At 35.4% G+C, this 17,587-nt stretch overlaps 1 protein-coding gene across 1 annotated transcript; it reads right to left on the bottom strand.

Moving 5' to 3' along the window:
* Positions 1 to 6,989: 6,989 nt before the first annotated feature.
* On the bottom strand, positions 6,990 to 17,207 carry LOC145608047 (kinesin-like protein KIN-13A). The gene is made up of 14 exons (XM_081663651.1): positions 16,933 to 17,207; positions 16,694 to 16,835; positions 16,318 to 16,577; positions 15,535 to 15,744; positions 15,182 to 15,361; positions 12,231 to 12,332; positions 11,990 to 12,067; positions 11,805 to 11,886; positions 10,849 to 11,011; positions 10,070 to 10,399; positions 9,459 to 9,677; positions 8,787 to 9,369; positions 8,545 to 8,610; positions 6,990 to 7,862 (listed from the first exon to the last, which is right to left on the bottom strand). Exons 3-14 carry the CDS (start codon positions 16,522 to 16,524, stop codon positions 7,680 to 7,682), a joined length of 2,403 nt encoding a protein of 800 aa, XP_081519777.1. The 5' UTR covers positions 16,525 to 16,577; positions 16,694 to 16,835; positions 16,933 to 17,207; the 3' UTR covers positions 6,990 to 7,679.
* Positions 17,208 to 17,587: the final 380 nt, after the last annotated feature.

The raw sequence follows: 17,587 nt of genomic DNA, 5'->3' as shown, positions 1-17,587 counted from the left end.
AGTACATGACCATGGGACTTTAAGTGCCTAGACTCAATTAAAGACTTGGACATGGTTTGAACCATTAATAAACTGGTAAACTGATTAGTAGACTGTTTAATTAGACTCGTCGTGATGACTCGAGCAAGAAACTGGACTGTCGCTAAAACGACAGAACTGTTGCCACTGTTTAAAGCCTGTCGCTAGACGACAGAACTGTCGCCAGGCGACAGACACTAAACAGAGGTGCCACAGCCCAGATTTCTGCGCCATTGCTGGAACATTAATCTGGATTGTTTCCAGTAATTTTACTCTAAATGGACATGCCTAAAGTCATACTAAGTCAAGTTGATTAATTTATTAGAATTTAATTAATTTGAAATTAATTAATTAATTAATTAGACAAAGTCCTTTTAGTCATTAGTCAATTTATTTAGTCTTAAACACAAGTCAAACAAACGGTTAACACATATATAGTATGCACAAACAAGGATGCACAAGTAGTTCATATAGTCATAATATGATGCAATGAGTTTGCAACCTAACCATGGCTCTAGTTCTCTAAAGTTCAAGGATATGGGTTAAGTCAAAGAGGGTCCATGGTTATGAGTCCGGATGCATCACGCGGAAGCCTAACCGTTGTTTCCAGGAGCGTTCAATTGGGCAGATGAAGCGTGAACCCCCAGAGGGTTATGTCCATATGTAGAACACATATAGGTTTCAGAAAAGTGAGAAAATAACTGGAAGTAGAATCGAGCCAACAGTACTAGAAATGGTCAAAACAAGAGGGCAGAGCTCTGGCTCGGTATTGGAAGAACTTGGCGCCAGACTACAGGGACTATCGCCGCAAAAGAACCTCTGTCGCCAAGCGACAGAACTTTCGCCAGGCGACAGAAGCTCTTTACAGGCGACAAGCCCTGCTTTCTAGATGCTAGTTCCTACATGCCTCAGCAGGTATCTGTGTTCTTAGAGTTTTCCAGGTTTCGCAGCATTATTTCAATTCTAGTTGTGAAAGAAATTTCTCAAATTTCCTACGTGTAAAAATCCTATGTTTTGACTCATTGGTCTCTCCAATGAGAACCTTTTAATGCATATGACAATAATGTTAATCAAATTACGCACATGAAATACTTAGAATTTTTTGAGTCTCATCCGCTCATTCTAAATAATTGCCAAAATAAATTTCAGGAATATAAATATAAATCCTCCCCAGTGGAGTCGCCAAAAACTGTAGGGAATATTTCAAGCATTATGATCCCAAACTTGAACCCCACTATGATCATACACTTAAGTATGGTGGCGTTCCAAAGGGAAGAAAAAGAGAGCAAAAGAGTCGCCAACAAGTTTTAGGAACTTGTAAACCCAAAAGACGATCCAAAGGACCATCAACTCCATAAGGTCTTGAACCAAATAGGGTTCGAGGATGAGGGTACGAATCCAATCTACAAAAGAAAGGACCCGCCCTATAAAATAGGCCTCTACTTTGTTCTGCTCGTATTCATGTACGCTTTTCGAATAACATACAAACATTATATTAATCCTAACCTGTTTATCTATGTTCGTTGAATATTAATGCACAAATAAAACTATTATTGGTGATCACTTGAATTAAAATCGTATTAGCCTAAACCAAATTATCAATTATCTTATTAAGCGTGATTTCAAGTACAAATTCCCTTTAAACAAGCATAAAAAGTGTGATCAAGAAATAACAACAAAATATAAATAATATCAAGCAACATAATGATAATCGTAATAATAATCAAAATCATGTTAAGGAATAATAAAGCTTAATAATAATAGCAAGATCCTAGGCATGATACTAACAAGATTAATAATAAATCCTAACATGTCACTAAACAATAAAGATCAAAGCTTTAAACCTAACATGGTACTAACATGCTAACATGATATTAGAAAAGAGTAAAGGCATCCTAAACATGATACTAGAAAGCATTAAATAACATCCTAACATGATACTTGGAATTAATCAAATCTAAACATGCTTTCTACATTGTGAAAGAAATAGGGAGTAAGCTATTCTACTTACTTTGAAGCCTCGTACCTCTTTCTAATAACAAAATACACAAGTTAGTAAACTTCAATGAAGATAATAAAGAATTAAAGAATCAAGTTGAAATCAAATTAAATAAAGTTTTGACTAAATTTGGACCAAACCCTTAGAAAATATCAACCTTGCACGTCTAGGACGAAGGCAACTTCGAACTTGGCTAGATGTTTCTAAGTCTTGCGAATGCGGTATTGTTTGTAAAAAGGTTGGTTTAGAAAGAGAGAGAGAGAGAGAGAAATCAAGTAAGCCTTGATGAGAGTTGATGAATAAAAACGGAGGTTTAGGACTCTATTTATAAGAAAATAGCCCGGAAAAGTATGGAATTTGACAAGGAATAAAACTACACGTTGTCGCCAGGAATTCACTCTGTCGCGATGCGACAGGGTCTGTCGCGAGGCGACAGGGTCTGTCGCGAGGCGACAGTCTGACTTAGACACGCTTTTCCACGCGGAATCCGATCTTTAATCAACTTGATCGATAAAAACGTGTTTTTTAAAGATGATGATAATAATAATAATAATAATAATAATAATAGTAATAATAATAATAATAATAATAATGATAATAAAATAATAATATTTTATTCCCAATAAAAGTCCACTTTAAAACAAATAATTATTAAATCTAATAATATTAGAATTAAAAAGAACCTTCTAGAAACTTCTAGAAAGTTATAATTAATCCTAATAATTTTAGGAATAATAATTAACATTGGGCCCTCCTCTAGATCATTGGGCCGCATGTAAATAATTAACCGGGCCCAGTTTAGCATTTTGGCCATAACTTCCTCAATATTCATCGGAATTGGGCTTATAATATATAGTTGGAAAGGTCTCTTCGAGCCCCATCCAACTACACTATTATTGGACCTTAATTATGGACCAAACTAAACTGGTTTGGCTATTTTTAAATAAAATAGAGTTATTTTCGAAAACAGAGAGAAAAGAATTTTAAATAAAAATAAACCGCAACACTTGACTTTTCCACACTTTCACCTCATTCGATTATGGTTCGACGTGAAAGGCATTCATCACTGGGTTTGGTTTTGAGGAGACACAAATGGGTGTCTACACCTATTTTATAGGGCGGGTCCTTTCTTTTGTAGATTGGATTCGTACCCTCATCCCCGAACCCTATTTGGTTCTTGACCTTATGGAGTTGACGATCTCATGGATCGTTAAGGGGTGTAACCTTCACCTCGTGATTGATTTACAAGTTCCTAAAACTTGTTGGCGACTCTTTTGCTCTCTTTTCTTTCCCTTTGGACGCCACCATACTTTAGTGTATGATCACAGTGGGGTTCAAGCTTGGGGTTATGTTACTTGAAATATTCCCTACAGGTGGTCATTTGCTTTTTTCTACTAGTGCTTAATCATTCATTTAGTAATATGATTTCATTATTGTAGGTGTCGTTTGAAGCGCGCTTACGTAAGCATGTTGTGAGTATGCTTGGCACTCATAGGAAGTTGCAAGGTGGAATTGACATGCGATTAGGGACAAAGCAAAGTATGGAGCCGCCAACAATTTTTTAAGGAACTTATAAACCATTCACGGATCATTTAAGGCAACCATGATTAAGGGACAACGAAAGGCAACAACGATTGACCCGTGATGGTTACACCCCATTCATAGTGCATGAGATTACTAACTCCAACCATGAAAGGATGATCGGGGATGATGGTACGAAGTGAGCCATGGAGTCACATTCGCCCCCTTTTGCCCTCTACTCGATTCTTATAGTGAAAAGTATTCTATAATCTCTAAGGCATGCAAACAAAGATTCAATTTGCTCCAAACTAATATTAAACTAAATTGGTTGAATATTAATGCAACACATAATTCTAAAATATTGTGATCACTTCGATTAAATACCAAGATTAAAAAGGATCCTAAACCGGTCATCAAAATTATCTTATTAGACGTTATATTCAATTACATATTCCCTTTAAACATGCAATACGGTGATAAATATAAATAGAATAAACATTAATATTGGAAGCAATTTGACAATAATATCGTTAGTAAAATCAAATTATAATAATCCTAATCATGATACTAGCAATAAAAAGAGTAATTAAGTGAATAAATTACTCACGTTCCACTTTTCTTTAAATCGCTACATCATGAATAAATTGTTAGTAACTTCAATAAATATATAAATGAAATTGAAATTAAATTAAATAAAAGTAGAGTTGAATTGGGGCCAAACCCTCAGTTGGTTTTACCTTTCACGCCTTGGTATAAGTACGGAACTTCGGGTGCTGTATTGACTCCTTGAAGTGCTTAAGGAAGAAATGATGTAATTAGGAATACATGTTTAAGGCTTAGAATATGAAAGAGAGATTAGAATGTGTGTTGGTGTATAAGAGAGGAAGAGAGAATTGTTTTTGGTGTGGGGAGAAAAAAAAATGATTTTTGGTGCCCCGAAACTGAGGAAATCAGGTTCATATTTACAGAGAAAATATGAAGGGTTAGGTATGGAAAACTAGAAATGAAGCGCCGCGAAAATAACACCCTAGTTAAGTGCCGTTACACATCACAATATGCCACGGCGCGGCAATTTTACCGTGGTATGGTAAATTCCAGTTTTACGCGTTTTTAAACTATGATAACTTTTGATCCGTAACTCGGAATATGGAATATAATATATCGTTGGAAAACTTATTTTAAGGCCTATCCAACTATATAATAATTGGATCAAAACTATAGGGCCACAAAATCAATTTATCTCGGTTTTGTGATGTGGACACTAAAAGAGGAAGATAAGTTATGGTTTAGCAAAATCGACTAAAAATTGGGTGGGTTTATCAAATGTATTGAATTGAATATGGATTTAAGCACTCCAAAGATTAAATACTTAACCCGACCAATAATGGAGGTGAAGGTTGTTCATCATCGGGTTTTGTTTTAGGGAGACATTTTTAGGTGTCTGCAATTACTCAATTCATGGAATTTAAATTTGAAAGTGGCTTTGACTTAGGAGGGAAAAATCCCGCCCAAATACCCATCACTGTCACGGGTCAACTCAATCGTACCATCAAGTACGATTTTTGTCGTTCAATACACATCATTAACACTTCCTTGGTTTACTTATTTACAAATTTATCAAAGTGGTAAACTTGTAATTTATCTTTTTTAATTAAAAATAAAATGGTAGGTAAATTAATATTCATTAAAAGATTTCTTCTAATTGTTTTTATAGAGTGATTTCCATGAATAATTTTAAAATACAAATTAATTCCCTATATAAGTCGATTTAAAACTATTTTTCACAATACCGTCCACAAAGGATCGGTTTCTAGGTTTGAAATTTGACATTATAGAACCGCCAATACCAACAGAGGTTCTATATATAGAACCACTAATAACATTAGAGGTTATATAATAGAACCGCTAATACCATTAGAGGTTTTATGCATAGAACCTCTTCTTTAGCTTTCACTAGCGGCTCTTTATATAGAACCCCTAATGGTATTAGAGGTTTTGCATAAAGAACAACATATAGAGGTTCTATGCATAGAATCTCTAATACCATTAAAGGTTTTATATTAGTTAAAACCGCCAACAATGTTAACAGTTTTATACTTCCAAATACCGAACCTTGAAACCGAGCCTACGTGGACGGTATTGTGGGAAATAGCTTTTAAACCAATGTTTATTAGTAATTACTTTATATTATTACATTATTCTAGGAAATTACCCGTTTCTGTATGTTTTCCTTTTCTTATAAAAGAAAAAAATTGTACTTGGTTAGTTTTTATAACGTTGCGAACGGCAATCAATCATAGCCTATTTAATTTCCTCCCTTTCTCCATTTCTCCAAATATAGGCAAGAAAAACAGATTTTTCTCCAAATACCCCTGATTTATTTTTTTTATTCACCAGATACCCACAAAAATTTTCAAATTCATCATATGCCCTTGAATTTATCAAAAATGTTACAAAATACCCAAATGACTTACGGAAGGATTAATTTACCACGTGGTAACCTATGAATGGCTTCCATTATATTTTTTAAATTTTATAATAAATAATTAATTAATAATCAAAAAATTAAAATTTTAAAAAATATAAAAAAAAAAACCATCCACCACCTTAGCCCAGCTGCTGTGTAATCTGCCTGGTGCCAGTGCCACCGCGAACCTGACACCCTGGCAATCGGGTCCCGCTTTGTTTCCTCTGAACCACTCATTCCCCAATCCCAAAAACATCTTCCTCTCTCCCTCTAAAACCTCTACAATCCCCACCGCCGGCATCCACACTCTCATCCCCACGCCGGCAAACTTAAACCGACTCTTCCCTTGCCATCTCAATCCCCTAAACATCTCACCGAAACCCCAAAATAAAAATCCCCAAAATCAAAACCCTGATTTTTGAGTTTTAAGGTTTCGATTTTTCGATTTTGGGGTTTCGTGAGTGGTTTTTGTGGGGGTGAAAGGGATTTTGGGATGGTTGTGAGCAGTGGTTGGCGCCGACGAGGGAGGGGAGCAGGGCTGCTGGGGTTTGTTGATTCCGGCACTGGAGAGAGAGAAATCTTTATGTTTAGGGGTCTTAGGGAGGGGTGAGGATGTTAGAGAGAGTTCGTCGACGGGATACGAGCCTAGCGCCAGCGGAAGGGGTTGGTTGGCTGGTGCCAGCAACGCTGGCGAGTCGGGGACGTTGGTGGGGTTAGGGGTGGTGGATGTTTTTTTTTAAAATTAATTTCTTTAAAATGTTTTTTTTTAATTTTTTAATAATTGATGAAATAGTTAAAAAATAACTAACCAAGTACCGCCACATGGCATAATTCGCCCTAATGACTAGCGGAGTTAACCACCGTTATTCATTAAGGGCATTTGGTGACATTGTTGTAAAACTCGTGGGTATATGGTGAATTTGTAAAAATTCATGGATATATGATGAATAAAAAATTAACTCAGGGAATTTGATGAAAAATCCAGCAAGAAAAATACCCAAAATAATCAATTTAAGAGTTTTTGCTGCATCTCCACTCTAATGTGGTTACAAAGTTAAGAACTGCATTTTCAAAGAGACTGAACAAAAGTAGGATGTTTTGGCTTGCACACCCAAGTATATGATTTTTGGAGCCCCTTGCGTGTTCTTGCAACAAAAACATCAACAAAAACATAACCATTTGCTGTCGCAGCATGCAAAACTTAGCCTTCCTGATGCAACCAAGCGAATTTAAGAACTGGAATTAATCAGCTCTAGTTATGGTTCTCCAATTTAATTTCCTATCATTGTGGTTATATGCAAATTACAAGAGATTTTGGAATTCAATGAATTAAAGAACAAATAATAAAAGCATTTCTTCCACTTCTCAAACTAAAACACGAGTGTTGTGTAATCATCTTCCCTATCACCCTTCTTCAGCCAATCCACAACCCGTCTATATCATCATATCAGACTTCACTAGAATAATACAATTGACTACATGAATATCTTTCACAAAAAACACAAATTTTTCAACAAAGGTCTCTTGGGCAGAAGCTTGGACATGACACACGCTTGTGAGATGTAACATCACAGCTTCTTGACTACACCAGTGCAACAAAGTTGGGTACCATGTCAACATGAAATAACTCTTTTTGAGTGTTCAAAGTGAGGTGCATTGACAAGAGAAACATGGTTAATGTGGAACCCTCTTTCGGCTAAGAATTTCCTGCTCTTTAAGCCGGTGCTGAAATCTGGCAAGCCGAGCCTGCAGGCTAACTAGACCTGCAGCCTTCCGTGAGAGAACAAAACTCAGTTGTGCAACATAATTGTCAATCCGACTCCCTGGTTGCTCAACTTCTGCCAAAAGCTTCATTTCCTGTAGCATATAAAAGATTTAGCTGCAGTTACTGCATATTGTAGAAGTTAGTCCTATTAGTTTATACATTAAGAGCTACTTCCTTTATTTCAAACTTCAATATGTACAATTTAATAAACTTCAATGTATTAAGTTTAAGGATGTTGCAACAGAATAGAAACAGAATTTATCTCTTAAATTTAGAACTGCGTTATGGAGAAAATCAAGATTGGACATGACACTCAATTTTACAAGCAAATTGTTTTATATGCTAGATATAACCTAAACTTTAGGCAAAATATAAAAAGTGTAAGCAACAAAGGTTTAATCACCCTAGCATTAGGCATTTAGGCTATACATACCCATCAGCACCTCCCATCAACTTTAAATGCCCTCCCCATAATAGTGAACACACAATCACACAGTGTAAAGCTGGCAAATATTAGCCGTCTATTTGCAACATCATCTTAGGTAAGATGTACAAACAAGTTGCTGTTTTTTTGTTTTAGCTTTCTCTTTTTGTCATCCTTTGTAAAAGGACATGCTTACGAAGAACAATTTTGTAATCCATAAAATTTACTTCCCCATCAAACAAATTTACGTAGTAAAAAACAGATAAAATTAATACTTAAAATATATATATATATATAGACAAAAAAAAAAAGCTATTTACTAAAAGCTTAACAGCTGTAAAGATACATACTTCACGGACAATCTCCATTGTATCTTCTATCTCCTTTCGATGCGCAGCAATTAGTGCTTCTTCCTCCTACCAAAAAATTGAAACAGAAATAAACACTTGAGAAAGAAATGCAAAATAAAATACAGCAAGCACGAAAGAGAGTTTCAGCTCATGTCAAAATAGGAAAAAGATTGCAATTTGACATCAGACCAAAGCTGTAAATAGTGATAAAGGGAGACTGATCAAAATCGAGGAAAACCAACCTCTAGTATCGCATCAATATTTCCATCATTCACAACAGTTTCAGGTTCACTATGCCTCGATGAAACATTGGTTGCATTTGCAGCACTCATATTATGAGATCTGTGAGTTATGGTTGACGGATCAGGCACAACCCCATCTTTCTTAAGCCAGGTCCCAAGTTTTTCTGTCCTGTCATCCCTACTTGAGATTTTTCTGCGAGGAGGGGATGCCTTCTGAATGCATTCTTCCATATCAGCAGAATTCTGGGCAGATGATGAGTAAAGCTTTTGACTAGTAGAACCACCATAAGTATTTTTCCTCTCAAATTTATCTCCATCACTTGATCCAGAAGCAGCACCATTCACACTCCTTCCGTTGTAGCCGTAACTTGTAAAATCAGATGGAGGGTTGTAGGAAAAGTTTTCCTTCTCTGTTGCTTTTCTACTGACATCAGCTCCTCTAGCCTCTGGACGCTCCTGAACAGCCTCAATGTCTGTGAAAACCTGTGCACTTGGCATGGACGAAGATTCCTTATTTACAGTTGGTAGTGAACTCTGCAACGAATCCTTTTTCACATTCCCACTTTTCGAGAGACTTTTTACCCTGTCCATTCAAATCAACAATGAAAATTGTAATTAAGATATATGCCATTAGAAACACATAATCACAAAACTGAATGAAATCGTAAGTACCTATCTGCATATCTTAGAGTATTAAGGGTATGTTCACATGATCCAGCATTGGGAGAAATGCAAGAAATCATAACAGTCTTTGAGTTGCCAACAAATGAGTCACGAAGAACCTCAGTGAGTTTACTCCCTCGAAATGGAATATGAAGTTGGTCGTTGTCAAGTGCACGAATACACTCCTTGAGAGCCAAAAGACTCTTATTAATCTCAGCTCCCTCAATCCTGAAACAAGTCAACCAAGAAAGTGACAATAAGGTAAATACGATGAAACATCATAAGCAACAAGAACAAATATTTGAAAAGCAGAACATGACTGCCTCTAGTGCCCACCCTAAAGGCAATGAATATCAGTCTAATATGTTTCATACAATCTAAAATTCTAAATTGTCCTGTCTTTAATGGCCTAAGATTTGGTATGCCAACAAAAAAATACAGATGGAGTGAACTTGCACAAGCAGTAATGAGTAATACACTTAGAATTAATATAGGAGCTAAATGAGCTCCATCGCAAGACAACATTGTATTCATTTTTATCAACCAAACTATTGTTTGGTCCTTTGTTGCCACTTCAAGGGACCAGAGAGGGAAGCAAAGATATTTTGTAGGAAAAGCACCTTGTTTGTCGATCATTATCAGTTGTATCTGCCCCTCTTTCACTTCCAGCTAAATCAATAAAAGAAATTTTTCCAACAACCTTCCCAATCTTGGCTTCATTAACTTCATTATTTCGTCTTGTGTCCTTTACTTCAATGTGCTTTTTCACAACAAGCTGAAGGATAGCATGTGACCTTGAAGATTCTTCATTGGCACCTGTGGTACCAGTACTTCTTGCTCCACTCCCTCTATCAATATACTCTTTAACTATTTGCACATCACAAACTTCAAACTCCTGCAGTCCAACAATGCAAACTTGCTGCCGTCCATCTTCCCTCATACAGAGTTTCCTACAGGGAAAATTGCTCATTCAGTTGGTACATCTGTCAGTATTCAAAATATAATGCAATAATCCCAACTAGTATAATTATCAACACAAAAACTCTCAAATATATCCCTGCATGTTATCTGACAATATACAGATTTAATAGGTAGTATAAAAGTATACAGTACACTAATTGATATGACAAAAAGAAAATAATTTTCATTGTCTTTTCCAAATAGGACATGCTGAAAAACATAACATGCATTGCAACAAAATCATACTAAAGCGCACAAAGCAGTTTTCTAATTAAGAGTAGATTAAAAAGAGCATACTTATCAGCCAAACGTCACAAACCACAACTAGTCTGTAAAAGAGTGGAGCAAATAGCAAGGTATACTCAAACATAAAGTAACCCATCCAACTATCCCAAAATGGAACACAAGTAAGAAGTGAATTAACATGCGTGAACCATACTTTCTGTCACATAAGAGGTCAAACAATTTGCCCCCATAAATCTCAAAGTAACTGAGCCACAATTTGAATCTTTGATTACGATAAACAGGCTGGTGCAACAGTCTCAGAAGATCTTCAGCAGCTCTGATAGGTAAAGGTTTCATGGTAAATGTCTTACCACTACCTGAAAATTAGATACAGAATGATTTGTTACATCACAGGTGATCATCCAAAACATAATAAACAAAAATCTTATACATCTCTCAAAGTATAAGCCAGAACATACATCAGGGTTTTGCCTTAGAAGAGAAAAATAATTTAATTTTTACATAATTATTTAATACTTTGAATTGCAATAACAAGAATTGTTTCCTCCCTCACCCCTCAAAGCTCCCACCTTCCCTTGTATATCAGCAACCCCATAGACTGAGCACAGGACAGCTGCTTCCAGCAAGGCAGCAATAATGTTCACTCGTTCTTGCTTACTCACTCGAAGGATCATTTCATTTCCCCAAGATGATGAATGTATGGACATGTTAGCACCCCTCTACTAGGCATATCTAGTAAAAGCATGTATATTTCTGGTTACTACCATTCAAAGCTTAAGCTCCAAAGTGTGAGAACTGACAATAAGTTAGAACTACAAGTCTATCCTCTAGTATATTAATCCAGCAAAGAAAGTCACAATAAATAATCCCTAAGAAGTTACTCCCAGTACAGCCCACTAAAGTACCAGAAGTGGAGATCTTGACGAACAGATAACAATTTATTTTATCACAAACTCTGAAGTGTTGATAAAAACAATACTATAATTCAAACTTGCATGAGTGAAAACTCACACACACACACACACACACACACACACACACACACACACAATTAAAAAAAATAAAAAAAAATTAAAAATTAAAAAATTAAAAAAAAAAACTATATTTCACATTGCAGACTAGTAAACGAAGAACAGAAACCCTACATACCAGTTTGACCATAGGCAAAGCATGTTGCCTTTGTGCGCTGAAATATGGTTGGAATGATTGGTTCAACTGTACCACGATATACCTGATGGAAAAAGAAATGAGGAATAACAAAACAGAATACACATGAACTTTACTATATGTCCATTAGTATAACCAAAAGACCTAAAATTCGAAAAATGCAATACCTCATCATTTGTTACATGCTCATCCAGAACAGCATCAAAACAAAATTCATGCTTCTCAACGTATGCTGTTAAGTCCACCTTTCATATGTAAGAGCAAAAATAAAATAAGTAGTGATTTCACAATTAAAAAGAATAATATCAAGGACATAAATAGTAAACAATAAAACACTAAAACCCACAGTCAACTTTACCCAATACAAAGCTAATCTCAAGTTGTCACTGCATACAGAAATTTAGATACCTTCAATTTGGGTTCGTGAACAGTCAAAGCATTGTCATAAACAGTAACTACATCATCTTCCTTTCGAGTAAGCTCCTTTTTGTTCAAAGGCCTTTTGCGCACCTAATAACATAAACATAGCCTTTAGAGATCCCAATATCCCTTGAAATGGACAAAAGACGACATAACATTTACACACTTATAAACAGTAACAGGCTTATAGCCATCAATTTGCGCAAATAAATCATTGTTAACAGCAAGCTTAGGGAGAATCAAGGCATCTGCATTAGACAGCAGCCCACAACAGGACAACATAATTATCTACTGAAGGCATCTACAACAGCATAAATAATTAGATACTATCCTAGCATGAATTCATATTGGCTTTTCTAATATAAGGAACTGGGCTGCATACAATGTCTGTCTACAAAAATATACAAGAGACGCTAAAAACTCACATAAATCTTGCTGACGTAAATTTGTTGGTCATTAGATTCAGATTTCATAGCATGCATGAGGACAGTGCAAAAATAAACAGAGTAATTACTAAACCCAACAATCTATTTGTGCACATTTACATAAGAATACCACAACAAAACATGCAGACTAATAGTAGTCAATCTTCTTCATCGACTTTATGGCACTAATATTATGAGTTGTGCTACTTAGACTCGAGCATGGGTACTTGGGTATCGAATATAGACACAAATCTAAGTAGCCTACTTATCAAGAATCCAAATTTCAAGCACAAGATACAGTCTAATGTTTGAAGTTTTGAACACAGGTGCAAAGACAAGTTGTATTACATTTTTGTATACCAATCTTATTAAGAAACATACCATTCTAGCAAATGACCTCTACATTGCTCTCAGTAGTAGACCGATTGCATGTAAGCAAATTACACTTTATCAGCCTATTTAATTTGCCCATCGGCCCCTCTCACTTATTCTTCATCTTAACAAGTAATCCATTGCATGCAAGTAAGAAAAGTTGTATAACATTCTTGTATACAAAGAAACATACCATTCTAGCCAAAAACCTCTACATCACCTCCTCAAAAAATTTACTTTTGTCATTGCTAGGAATTCCATAAATCTATTTACAAAAGGGTTTATTTTATCCATAAACAAGTATTTATTTGCTAGGTTTCGTGCAGATGGTTTAAAAATTTATCAACAAAGACATAAGAGTGGTGATTGGGTTTGAGCATAGGTCATCCTCTTGGGGCTTTGGAGAAAGTGGTAGGCGATTGCTCTTACCTACACATACTCGTCCAAGCAAGGCCAATAAATTACAAAGTTGGAAAATAGAAGAATTTGTGTATCCATGCATTGAGCAAAAGAGCAACTAGGACAGCACATCCTCACAAGGCAAAGGCAGGTGTGCACGAAGCCAGGTTTTCCACGTGTATACTCCTTATCCGTCAATGTTTCAATAAATGCCTATGCTATATATACCTATGGTCATCAATATATACGAGGTACATAGATATTAATACAACTTTTGTGCTATCTAAATCTAGGTTTTTTAAAGTGTATGAGGCTATGAGTATGAGTAGGACTGTGCAAATTCAATTCAATTACCCTTTAGAAAATTATTTCAAATAACTGTTACTTTCAGGTTTTAATTTTGTCCACCCTAAACTCAAACCACTTTTTTTTGGTATTGGTTCTTTTTGGTTCAATTAGGTCGGATAATGGTTAGATTTACTATTGTACCGAATTGTACCGAAATTAGCCGTAACAAGATGAGAACAATTACAAACAATCAAACACATAATTGGCTTGTTGCAAATGTTAGATTCTAAATCTTCTAAGCTTATCACTCTCTTTAAGCTTCTTTCTCTTTTAAAGCCCCTCTTATACAGGCAAATGAAAGGAATCAATTAAGACAATTATTAGGAAGAAGTTGAGGGTAAATGTCTAGATGAGTTGATGGTGAAAAGGAAAAGAAAGTTAAATAATGAAATAGTGAGGGAAAATACCCGCATAAATTTTAGGGAAACAACCATAGAGTGAAAACCAAAACAATTTTGTGGAGTGTAGTACTGCACAACTATAGCCTATACTAATCCGTCACAACTCACAAGGGGCTTTAATTATATAAAATTTATATATACACCCTTGCACCGAAGTTTCTGATCATTTAATGTTTTTTGCTTATTTTATAATCGTGAATTGAGCAAAAAAAAATTCAAATGAGCAAAACACTACCCTTGGATGCACCTACCTTATTTTACAACCACTAGGCTACAAATTGATTTAAGACATAACATCATATACATATAATTTATATTCAATCCATATTAGATACCCTAAAATATCCACATCCCCAATCCTGGAGAGAATCTTTTTTAAAAAGAATCCCAACCCAAACCGAAATTTCAGCTCGGTTATCATAATCTGAGATTCAGGATTGGGTTTTGGATTCGGATTCGGTTTCATAGCACATTCCTAAGTGGAGTGAGTTTTCATAAGAATGAAATCATATAGTTCATCATCTATATCCAATCATCCATTTGAATAGCTCCATAGTGTATTGGTGGGTTTTGTCCCAACACTTGCATTCCCAATTTCTAATGGAAAAAACTTTCCATGTATTTTTATAAGTTATATTTATCTCTGTTTTACTTGGCTGTTTGCCTGATCGATTTCATTGTATGGGCTATCAAAAACTTTAGTTTAGCACGTTCGCAATTCCCCCATTACTTTTAGCAATACCACTTCAGATACATAGGCAACAATTTACCATTTGCAAGGCCAATATACCCGCATTCAAATTATTGGAGCACTAATCTAGTGAGGAAACAAGACAACATATTAAGTCTTATATATAAGTAATCATGAGAGCACTTATTTGCTACAATAAAAGAAATAAAAGGAAAAATCTCAACACACACTTTTATGACAATAGCATAAGAACTCGCAGATGCAAGAAACTAGATTAACAAGATCAATTCAAATAATACTTACAACTACTCTTATTTTGGCCACATTATTTTCTTTTGGAATAGTCTCTTTATCAAATGCAGTTGACACAGCAGGAGCATCTGCATCAGCTTGTCCTTGTCCCCTAGACTGTCTGTCATCATCAAGTGAAGCTGCTGAACCCGGCAAGAGAGGTGTGGGCTCAAAGGGCTCTGAGAAAACATGCTGGAGGAATATATTGAAAAATGAGGGAGAATGAAGAAAACAATTGGTCAATAAATAAAAAGCACCAGAATAAGTCATAAAACAACAAAACCTCATAAAAGAGCAATACAGACACACCCTGAATAACATTAACATCTTGCAAACTCCATATCGCATGCTATCAAGGAAAATACCTCTGACAGAAGTTCTGTATCATCCATAGCATGCAGGTCCAAAAGCCCAGCTCCAAAATCCCCGCGAAACTCAGGTGAATAGAAACCATCTGCAGAAACACTCTGGCCTGTAGGCGTATATGGCTCAGAACCAGGTTCCCCATTAAAATTCAAGTTTCTCATTAATTTGAACAGCCTTTGCTTCTCCTCCGTAGATTGTGCCCCATAGCCCTGCAACACCGTAAATGCGCTATACAATTAGCTAACAAACTAAAAACTCCACAATCAACACAAAATCTCTATGCAGCATATTTATCTAAATAAATCATATTTTTATTCGAAAACCCACATTCCCCCATACAATATACAAGTACATAATTGATCATTATCTTCATCAGATGAAAAATTAAATAAATAAATAAAAATCAAAGACAAGGCATCCCATTTAAAATTCACTCATCTTTCTATAATAAGTCTATATAGCTTTAATATCCAAGACCCCCCACCCCATACAATATACAAGTACAAAATTAAGCATTTATTTCAAAAAAAAAAAAAACACATTACCATGAACAAATAAAGTATCTAACAAAAAAAAATGCATCCCATTTAAAAATTCACTAATCTTTCCAAATTAGTCTATATAGCTTTGAACTTGGAAACAATATCCCCAATTCAAAAAAACAAAACAAAAAAAAAAAAAAAAAAAAAAAAAAAAAAAAAACAAATCTCCCCAAATTAAATTTTATTTTTGAGAAGCAGAACCAGAAAGTGATCATCAGAATAAATGCAAGAACAGCATACCTGCATCAGAAGGTTGGGCACATGGTTGGAAGCCAAGGGAGAGGCCAGATGCTGCAACCCGGCAGATTGGAGCCAGCGAGCCATGACAGCATCGCCGGCATCGCTACTAGTGGGACCCCCATTATAAAGGGACCCACCAGCCGCACCGGGGTGATCATACAGAGCTGCCGCCGCTGCGGCATTGCTCTGTTGCATCTGGCCACCCATGTGGCGCTGTGACCGGCGTTGGGGAGCCAATTTCAAGATCTAAGTTATCCAACCTTCACATTCACATATAAAAAAAACAAATCAATCAAACATCACATACATTCTTCAAATACACAATTATTATTCACCAAAATTTAATCAAATATAATAATTATAATGTGATACTCACAAGTCGGTGAAAATTCGAACCCAAAGCAAAACATTAAAGTTGGTTCCACAAGATATTTCCACTGAAATCACCAAATAATTCTCGACGAAATCTGATTTTGCAATGATCACTCGAAATTCCAATTTCAGTCCAAAAATAACCCCTAAAATGAGGAAAAATTCGTCACAAATCATGAAAAAATAAAAAATTTAAAGAAGATCGAAATAAACATAAAAAAAATTTAAAAAAAAAACATATACCAGATTCAGCGACGATCTAAACTTCTTTCTCAGAAATGTAATGACGTAAATCAAATTTCAATCCAACAGATCAAAACCAAAATTGAACAAATGCAAAAACCCTAATTTGGATTCGATGCGAAAAAATTGGGGACATGAAAAAAAATGCGCAACCTTCAAATTTCTCTCTCCTCTTTCTGAACATTGCTTCACGTATTATACTTTTTCGTGACAGAAAATAAAAGTATTTTAAATTTACAGGTAAAAATAAAAATGAACGGCTATTTTTTTACGGCTCAAAAGGACATAAATACCCTCGTAAAAGCAATGAATTTCTTGACAGAAGCTAAAAAGTGGGGGTATTTTCGGAAAAAAGAAGTAATTTAATTGTTTGAATGTCTAATAATTAGGCGGTAGTAAAAAAATCATCATTTAATTTTAATAATTAAGTAATAAGAAGATACTTGTAAAAAAGGATTTGTAGTTGTGTCTGAATCTTTACGTTACTAAAATATAGGGGTAAGGTAATGTTTGGTTAATTTACGGAATTGACCTTGGATATGTGAAAATATTACATTAAGTAATGAGAGAGAGGGAAGCGTGTTGGAGAAGCACGCATCTGGAAGTCGGGTGGCAACTGTGCTTTGAGCTTGTTTTAAGGATGATAATGATGTTA

The sequence above is a fragment of the Chenopodium album genome, chromosome 23 (genome assembly GCF_948465745.1).
Source record: "Chenopodium album chromosome 23, dcCheAlbu1.1, whole genome shotgun sequence".
Lineage (NCBI taxonomy): Eukaryota > Viridiplantae > Streptophyta > Magnoliopsida > Caryophyllales > Amaranthaceae > Chenopodium > Chenopodium album.
Note: the sequence above shows the minus strand (reverse complement) of the source record. Positions and strands in the feature narration are given on the sequence as shown.